This window comes from Acartia tonsa, chromosome 11 (assembly GCF_053477335.1).
Source record: "Acartia tonsa isolate MP-2025a chromosome 11, ASM5347733v1, whole genome shotgun sequence".
NCBI classification, from domain to species: domain Eukaryota; kingdom Metazoa; phylum Arthropoda; class Copepoda; order Calanoida; family Acartiidae; genus Acartia; species Acartia tonsa.
In genome coordinates, this window is record NC_137270.1 from 4,187,042 (window position 1) to 4,196,303 (window position 9,262).

The 9,262-nt window shown below is 35.1% G+C and overlaps 2 protein-coding genes across 2 annotated transcripts; both read left to right on the forward strand.

Annotated features, from left to right (window-relative positions):
* Positions 1–2,166: 2,166 nt before the first annotated feature.
* LOC145332141 (uncharacterized) lies at positions 2,167–4,673 on the forward strand. Its single transcript, XM_080177085.1, has 3 exons — positions 2,167–2,361; positions 2,865–2,975; positions 3,170–4,673. Exons 1-3 carry the CDS (start codon positions 2,255–2,257, stop codon positions 3,252–3,254), a joined length of 303 nt encoding a protein of 100 aa, XP_080033211.1. The 5' UTR covers positions 2,167–2,254; the 3' UTR covers positions 3,255–4,673.
* A 91-nt stretch (positions 4,674–4,764) lies between these two features.
* Positions 4,765–7,139, forward strand: LOC145331828 (uncharacterized). Its single transcript, XM_080176674.1, has 3 exons — positions 4,765–5,683; positions 5,917–5,984; positions 6,343–7,139. Exons 1-3 carry the CDS (start codon positions 5,667–5,669, stop codon positions 6,588–6,590), a joined length of 333 nt encoding a protein of 110 aa, XP_080032800.1. The 5' UTR covers positions 4,765–5,666; the 3' UTR covers positions 6,591–7,139.
* The last annotated feature ends 2,123 nt before the right edge of the window (positions 7,140–9,262 follow it).

Below are 9,262 nucleotides of genomic sequence, written 5' to 3' on the forward strand. Positions count from 1 at the left end.
ATTAATAGTAACTAATGTTCATATAGGTATGGAAATAATATTGAAGCTACAATTATGTACATTTGCTTTAACATTTTTTATTTCTTTGTAGGAGAAAAAGCAAAGTGGAAAAAAGATGAAGAAGAAGGTGAATTAATTTCTGACATCAAAGAAGAAGCACCAGAAAGTGATGATACAGATCAAGGTCATCAATCAGACCCAGACACTGGAACTGGCAGTAGTAGTAGTAGTGAAGAAGAAGAAGATGAACGCAGGCCAAAAGCAAAAGTGGCCCAAAAGCCAAAGCCTACCAAAGAAGTTGCTAAACGTCCCAGAAAACAAACAACATTTCCATCTGGGAATCAAATTGATGCGGTGTTGTACAGAAACCAGAGCAGAGCAAGCACGAGCAGAGCACAAAATGAAAGCCGGGAATATGCTGAAAGTTGCGCAGGCACATCAAATCCTGATGAAGACGTAAACCCAGAACCAGGTTGTAGTTATAGTCAACTCAGTCCAGAGCCAGGTTGTAGTAATAGTCAACTCAGTGAGCAACCTAACCAAATTAGGATGCAGCAAATGTTGAACAGAACAAATACACATTTGCCCGATTTCGGCCAGCGTGGTGAGACTCGGACAAGAAGAGATGCCAACAAACGAGTAAAGGCCAACATGAAGAAGCAAAGATTGTGGGAACAGGGAATCAGGCCTGAAGATGAAGAGTTAGAGAAGAAGAAAAGATCAAGCTCCAGACCACCACAGAGAGCAAGTTCTCAACAATGTTCTCAGAACATAAACAATTACAGTATCTTTGGCAGCTACATTACAGCTGATTCGGGAAAGGGGTGTATATTCTGCACAAGAAATATTGTTTGTCCACGGCTAAAAATTTTTAAAATTTACAAATGTTTTCAGTTTTCTTAATTATTACCTTTTTTTCTTACCTCCATCTATTTATATTTAATGAAATATAATATACATCCCTGTGCAGACTTGGAAAAAATATTACACATCCGAACCATGTAGAATATACATCCCTGGCAGAATGGAGACAAGTATTATTCGTCGGAACTTTCGTCTGAAAACGAAGTACAAGACGAAGAACAAGACGAAGAACAAGACGAAGAACAAGACGAAGACCTGATAGCTCCCAGTCAATCCCAATAATTCCAGGACTTTACGTATATATATATTTATATGTAATTTTTTTTTATTTCATAAGTTTCATCTTCAACTTTTTTTTATAATATCTAGAAAGGAGTAGTTTCCCAAAATGCATTTGAAGTTAATTTAGTGAACCGTATATTTGAACCTGTTTAAATGTGTTTAAACTCTATTTATATGGCATAAATTTGAAGAAAGTTAAATTTTCTACCACGTACTTTTACCATCTTAACAAAGAAAAATATGCAATTCACAAAATTAAGTTCAAATGCATTTTGTGAAACTACCCCTTTCCACCAATTAAGTTTAATGAGCTTAAAGTTAAGAGCTTAAACTGAAAATTTTTTGTTGTATAATCTGTCGCATTTTTTGTAATTCAGTATATAGCAGTTGTAGTTTACCCCCTAAACTAAGGAAAAAAAGTATTCACAACTAGCTTTTGTTAATTTTATATATTTGTTTAATTTTGTATATAAATATTATATATATGACAGTTATCGTAGGGAATGTTTTAATTAATACGGTGGTAGATTTCCATGGTAAAATCCGTAATGTTTATGTGCTGTAATTAAAAAAGAGAACGTTTCAAATTTGTATTAACTTTTTGTAAATGAAATTTGTCTATATACTTGTTTACAATATAAGATATACCAATATGTGATCTTGCTGGACCCTATTATATTAAAATTCCCTACGTCAGTTTTTTGGACATTTATTCATGAAAATTTATAATTACCAGTGATAATTTGTTTCTTTTCAAATTTAATATAGAATGTCCGACATGTCCATGTCAGCCACAGCAGCAGCCGACTTAGAGAGAGACGAACAGCACGAAGAACAGAAGCCAGAAACCACAAGTGGGTGAGTAATATTTTAATATGTATAAAACGAAGTAGAATGATGTCTGTCTGTCTGTCTGTCCGTCCGTCCGTCCCTAGCTATATTTTGGTAACCATTCATCGAATCGGATTCGACAATCCATCACAACATAATTACATAAATACATATTACAGATTTTTTGGTAATTACTTCTTTGGGCAAAGGTCCGATTACCTGGGATATATAATATATATTTATATATTTCAGTGATAGCGAAAAAGAGAAGAACGAAATGAGTGTGTCTGAGCCTGAGCTGCCTGCTAAGCTGGCTGACCTGCCTGATACCCCTCCTAAATCGTCTGATACAGAAGATTTGAACCTAACTTTGGATTGCACTACGTAAGTTTATTTATTTTTGTTACCATTCTATTTCTGTTCGGAAGGTGGTAGTAGCCGGATTGAAAAGAGTAGGATAAACATTATTGTTATGGCGAATAATTATAGTTTCATTCAGGGGTGTACATTACGCACAAGATTTATTTTGTTCCCGTGGTACAAAATTTTGTATTTTTTTCCCACCTATTTTTATCTCACCAAGTAGGGACGGAAATGGAGAAATATTGAAAGAACTAAAATTTTTGGTCCTACCACACATATTTTAGTTATTTTCCCCCCACCACCTGAACAGGGGATCCCATATAGGATATACACCCCTGATATTTCAAATTAGCAGCTACGCTAAACCCTCTAATATGAAGTATATCTCTAAAGTTTCTTTTGCCACTCCCTTCCCTTGCCGGTACCTATGAGAAGAACCCGATCTGTTCAGTGGTTATCGAGATCCTTCGGTACATAAACACGGACATCCTGTTACTTTAGTATTATTTTTTTTTATTTTTCAGGGACGACGATGGATGGGAGACAATGCAGAAAATAAAACAAGACCTTGGGGCAGCAAAGCAAAAAATTGCTTCTTTGGAAGAGGAGATCGCTTGTTTGGAAACACAAACAAAGTAAGAAATTTTTTTCACTTCTTTTTTTGGTATTTAATCCGGGCGACTGTGTTGTAAATGATTTTTCGGTACAGACAAATTCACCTTTATATATTACAAAACTAGCAAGTATGCCTCTAGGGGTAAGGTGGGAGGGGTAAATGTGGACCAAAAAAAAGTTTACTATTTAATTATAATATGATTGCTTAATTCAGGGAGCAATCCAAGAGATGTCCGGCGGCACAAAAGGATGACCAGAAGGTCGGACAAGCCTCTGTTATGGAAGGAGAAGCAAAGTAAGATATCCTATTATATAAAGTAGTAAGCGTTTTTTGTCTGTCCCGAAGGATAACCGCTAAACCGATATTGTTCTCCTTTAAAGTGAAGCTTCTTATAGGTCCTGGAAAGGTTTTAAACTATTTTTGTGCAGGGTGTCTTCACCCCCTCCCCCAAAAATATTTTTACTCTTCTGAAACTGAAATTGAAAATGGGAAGATGTTGATTTTTCCCCTTCCAACCTTAAGTGCCCCTAGAGGTTTCTAGGGGCGTAGCCACTAGTTTCTTTTAATAATCTTTTTTCATACTTTATCCGGGCGACTGTGTTGTAAATGATTTTTCGGTACAGACAAATTCACCTTTATATATTACAAAACTAGCAAGTATGCCTCTAGGGGTAAGGTGGGAGTGGTAAATGTGGACCATAAAAAGTTTACTATTTAATAATAATATGATTGCTTAATTCAGGGAGCAATCCGAGAAATGTCCGGCGGCACAAAAGGATGACCAGAAGGTCGGACAAGCCTCTGTTATGGAAGGAGAAGCAAAGTAAGATATCCTATTATATAAAGTAGTAAGCGTTTTTTGTCTGTCCCGAAGGATAACCGCTAAACCGATATTGTTCTCCTTTAAAGTGAAGCTTCTTATAGGTCCTGGAAAGGTTTTAAACTATTTTTGTGCAGGGTGTCTTCACCCCCTCCCCCAAAAATATTTTTACTCTTCTGAAACTGAAATTGAAAATGGGAAGATGTTGATTTTTCCCCTTCCAACCTTAAGTGCCCCTAGAGGTTTCTAGGGGCGTAGCCACTAGTTTCTTTTAATAATCTTTTTTCATACTTTATCCGGGCGACTGTGTTGTAAATGATTTTTCGGTACAGACAAATTCACCTTTATATATTACAAAACTAGCAAGTATGCCTCTAGGGGTAAGGTGGGAGTGGTAAATGTGGACCATAAAAAGTTTACTATTTAATAATAATATGATTGCTTAATTCAGGGAGCAATCCGAGAAATGTCCGGCGGCACAAAAGGATGACCAGAAGGTCGGACAAGCCTCTGTTATGGAAGGAGAAGCAAAGTAAGATATCCTATTATATAAAGTAGTAAGCGTTTTTTGTCTGTCCCGAAGGATAACCGCTAAACCGATATTGTTCTCCTTTAAAGTGAAGCTTCTTATAGGTCCTGGAAAGGTTTTAAACTATTTTTGTGCAGGGTGTCTTCACCCCCTCCCCCAAAAAATATTTTTACTCTTCTGAAACTGAAATTGAAAATGGGAAGATGTTGATTTTTCCCCTTCCAACCTTAAGTGCCCCTAGAGGTTTCTAGGGGCGTAGCCACTAGTTTCTTTTAATAATCTTTTTTCATACTTTATCCGGGCGACTGTGTTGTAAATGATTTTTCGGTACAGAAAAATTCACCTTTATATATTACAAAACTAGCAAGTATGCCTCTAGGGGTAAGGTGGGAGTGGTAAATGTGGACCATAAAAAGGTAACTATTTAATAATAATATGATTGCTTAATTCAGGGAGCAATCCGAGAAATGTCCGGCGGCACAAAAGGATGACCAGGATGACCAGAAGGTCGGACAAGCCTCTGTTATGGAAGGAGAAGCAAAGTAAGATATCCTATTATATAAAGTAGTAAGCGTTTTTTGTCTGTCCCGAAGGATAACCGCTAAACCGATATTGTTCTCCTTTAAAGTGAAGCTTCTTATAGGTCCTGGAAAGGTTTTAAACTATTTTTGTGCAGGGTGTCTTCACCCCCTCCCCCAAAAAATATTTTTACTCTTCTGAAACTGAAATTGAAAATGGGAAGATGTTGATTTTTCCCCTTCCAACCTTAAGTGCCCCTAGAGGTTTCTAGGGGCGTAGCCACTAGTTTCTTTTAATAATCTTTTTTCATACTTTATCCGGGCGACTGTGTTGTAAATGATTTTTCGGTACAGACAAATTCACCTTTATATATTACAAAACTATAGCAAGTATGCCTCTAGGGGTAAGGTGGGAGTGGTAAATGTGGACCATAAAAAGTTTACTATTTAATAATAATATGATTGCTTAATTCAGGGAGCAATCCGAGAAATGTCCGGCGGCACAAAAGGATGACCAGAAGGTCGGACAAGCCTCTGTTATGGAAGGAGAAGCAAAGTAAGATATTTCTTTTAATATTATTTTTTCATACTTTATCCGGGCGACAGTGTTGTAAATGATTTTTCTGTAAAGACAAATTCAACGTGTTCCTTTATTTATTAAAAGCGAGTACTAGCAAGTACGCCTCTAGCTGGGTAAGGTGGAAGGGGTAAATGTGGAACCAAAAAGTTAACTACTTAATTTAAATAGATTATTATATATATATTGTTTAATTCAGGAACAAAACAGCTGCAGCTGGCTCTCCAGAAAATTCGGATGAGAACGAGGTTAAGGAAGTCACTGTTATGGAAACACCAGCAAAGTAAGATTTTTTAAAAATTGTTTTTACTACTTTATCCTGGCGACTGTGTTGTAAATGATTTTTCTGTACGCTAAACCCTCTAATATGAAGTATATCCTTAAAGTTTCTTTTGCCACTCCCTTCCCTTGCCGGTACCTATGAGAAGAACCCGATCGGTTCAGCGGTTAACAAGATCCTTCGCTACATACAAACAAAAATCGTTTTACTTTGTAGTATAGATTGTTTAATTTCAGGATGGAAGACAAACCGGATTTTGATATAATTTATGAGAACATAAAGAATCCAGGACCAAAAAGCCCAGGTATAGTACAATATTTATACTAGCGACTGTGCCCAAAGCATATAGTGAAACATTTCTGTACTAGGCACTAAGAAAATGCCGTAATACATTGTATTATTACACTAGGTTAGGTTAGGTTAGGTTAGGTTAGGTTAGGTTAGGTTAGGTTAGGTTAGGTTAGGTTAGGTTAGGTTAGGTTAGGTTAGAATAGGCTAGGCTAGGCTAGGCTAGGCTAGGCTAGGCTAGGCTAGGCTAAAACTAGAAATATTACTCTTTCTATTAATACACTAGGTTAGGTTAGGCTAGAAAAAAAAACTATTGTAAAATTGAAGTATTTTTTTGTAAAAAAATATAATTTTAAAAAATATTTTAATTTCAGTGTATCGGGTGTCAGATGATGAGCAGGAGATGTTTGAACCACCCCCTCCTACAATCCCGCCAGCATCAAAACTGAGTAGGCGCAAAAGAACTGCAACACCGGGGAAAATCAAGACCTGCGCCCATGGACGCAATCCCCGAAGCGAGCTGCCAACAAACACAAGACTCATCGAATGCACCTATTTGTGTCCAGACTGCCGCGTCTTCTTTCACAAGAGGCAGAAGGAAAGAAAAGAAGGACAAAAGTAAGCTGATGTATAATAGTCCTTCCAGTCAGATCATATATAAACTATTTGTGATAAAAAAGTGATATATATCAAGATATCTTGAGTCAAAAATATGTTTAACCACCTTTAATTTGTACGTACATTAATCTATATGACAGTTTTGACAGTTTTGTTCTGACAATGAGAATATTCATATAATATTATATTTGAAACCGCTATTCCTATATAGCAAATTTTTGAAAATTTAATAATGGAAAGTAACTTCGTAATATATTTTTCTTGTGTATAAAAATGTTCTAGTATAAAGTACAATTAGAATCCAGATCTCAGCAATTAAAACCTATGTATATTTGTGTTAATTTCTCAGCTTAAACCGATTAAACATGCAGTTATATTATCTGTAAAACTATGTAATATTTGGTCATTTAAACCACGTCTAGAATTATAGACTAATTAAGAAAATTTCTGTGAATATATACCTATATAGTATCGCGCTATCGTACCTATGTAAATCATTATGTAAAAAAATATGTTTAAGTGTTTCAATCAATAAAGATAATAATGAAAACAATTTTTTTTTTATTTTTGCGATTTGTGTACAAGCGAGGTTTTTCTATAATTAAGGTCGTTTTTTACCACTTTCTCGTGATTTTTACCACCCGTTTTTACCACAATTATTGGTAAATTTTTACCATATTTACCCTATTTCTGGTAAAATTTTACCAGTTTAGGGCAAAAATATTACCAGGTGTTGAACAGTTTTACCACTTTTTCGGTAAAATCTTACAGAAATTTGCGGTAAATTTTACCAAAAAAGTGGTAAAAATTGGTCAAAATCTGGTATAAATTTGCGTCCTAAAATGGTAATATTTTACCGGAAATCTGGTAAAATTTTACCGATAATTGTGGTAAAAATCGCTGGTAAAAAGCGTCACAGAGTACCACCAAAAGTGTTTTTACCACGATTACGGTAAAATTTTACCAGCTTTTAAATCGTATAGGCTGGTAAAATTTTACCATAAAAGTGGTAAAAACTAGGTTTTTTTATGGTATTAATTCCGTCCTGGGGTGTGTGTGTGTGTGGGTACGTGTGTGTGTGTGGGTGTGTGTAGTATGTGTATGAGTCATAGCAGGTAGGTATAACAGTTGTAATGACAGCGCCCCTATAAAAAATGTTTAAGGTAAATTCTAAATTTTAAAGAAGGAGGATTGGGTATTGGGCCTTTTGTTAACTAATACTAAAATAGCATTAAACCTTACTACAGCTCCCTGAAATTATAAGAATGATTGTTTAATTTATGTGTGTGTGTATATGTATATTGTATATGTGTGTGTGTTGTCTATTCGAATAGGCCTGTCACTGACGCTTAAAATTTCAGGGTGTGGGGAAACGCAGGAAAAAAACAACCATAGAATAGTCTCATGTTGATTTTCTACTTTTTTAGCAACAAATTTATATGTGATCTTATTATCCGATTGATCTGATGTTTGGTTTACTGATTCCTAGGACAACAAAGTACAATATTATAAGCAAAGCAACTCTATAATTAAGTCCTAAAAATGTATGTATGTCCATAAACATAATTCTGTATGAAGCAGTTTTTCAACAAATTTTCTTACAATTTTGCTTCGACTCTTACACATTTATATTCTGATTATTCAGTTCTGACACTACAGGTGTTAATGTCTGTTAGTCTTACCGTTTCAGTGCTTCGCTGTTATGGATGTTGTCATCCTTGTTATGTTAAAGGCTACACAAGACATTTTTTTAGAAGTAGTGTAAACGTATATTAATTTATTTTCAATTGATTTATTCCTGCCTTTTTCATATTAAAAACATTAGAGTAGAGTGGGGAAGCTTTAAACGTCCAATAAAACTAATGTTCAATGTATTAAATTAAGTCTAAAACAAACTGAAAAGATAAGTCTACTCACGGAAACTTATACTCTAAGAGGCGGAAAAACCCCATGGTAAAATATGTTTTTGTGTCAGTACAGCTACTCTATAACTTAGATATGTTTGACAAACCAACGAACTATCAAGACAATAAATTTCATTTCTACAGATTTTAATGAAATGCGGCATCTCTGTAATCAATTGCCAAAAGGAAAGTATGTCCTTAAATAGTATCCTGTATTTAAGCAGTTTTGCAACAAACTTACTTAAAATGCGGCCTATACAGGTCTGACACTCTGCAAGTGTTAAAGATCTTATGTACCACCGTTTCAGAGTTTTGCTTTTCTGGGTGGTGTCATCCTTGTTTTTCCCTTTAACATCCTTGCGTAAAAAAACCATGGTGAAACAATACATTTTACTTCTGCGTATAAACGTTTTCCTTTTTGACAAGGACAAAGTAATACAAGGATAGGACAGAAGAAGAAAAAGTATACAAAGAGAGGGGAAATTTTGTTTTAGTAATTCAAATTTTTTTTACTCCATACCTTCCTCCCTGCAATAAAAAGGCAAAAAAAACTATCCAATGCAATGGTGAAATATTTTCAGCTCTTTTTCCTTGACAAGGACGAGAATAATGTTTCAAAGTAGCGCAGAATATAGGACAAACTCAATAGCATAAACTGTGTAATGATGAAGGATAATTATAAGCATAAGAAGCGTATCATTGAAAATAAAAAGAAGGTAATAGAGTGAAAAAGAGAGAGAAAGCGAGAAAAGGAGACAAAAAATTGAAAAAA

What these genes read in the sequence shown, in the direction of transcription:
- LOC145332141 (XM_080177085.1), top strand. Translation starts at nt 2,255, where the DNA reads ATGAGTGTGTCTGAGCCTGAGCTGCCTGCTAAGCTGGCTGACCTGCCT. An exon ending in CTAACTTTGGATTGCACTAC is followed by an intron (nt 2,362 to 2,864) that starts GTAAGTTTATTT and finishes TTTATTTTTCAG; the next exon opens with GGACGACGATGGATGGGAGA. An exon ending in TGTTTGGAAACACAAACAAA is followed by an intron (nt 2,976 to 3,169) that starts GTAAGAAATTTT and finishes TGCTTAATTCAG; the next exon opens with GGAGCAATCCAAGAGATGTC.
- LOC145331828 (XM_080176674.1), top strand. An exon ending in TCCAGGACCAAAAAGCCCAG is followed by an intron (nt 5,985 to 6,342) that starts GTATAGTACAAT and finishes TTTTAATTTCAG; the next exon opens with TGTATCGGGTGTCAGATGAT.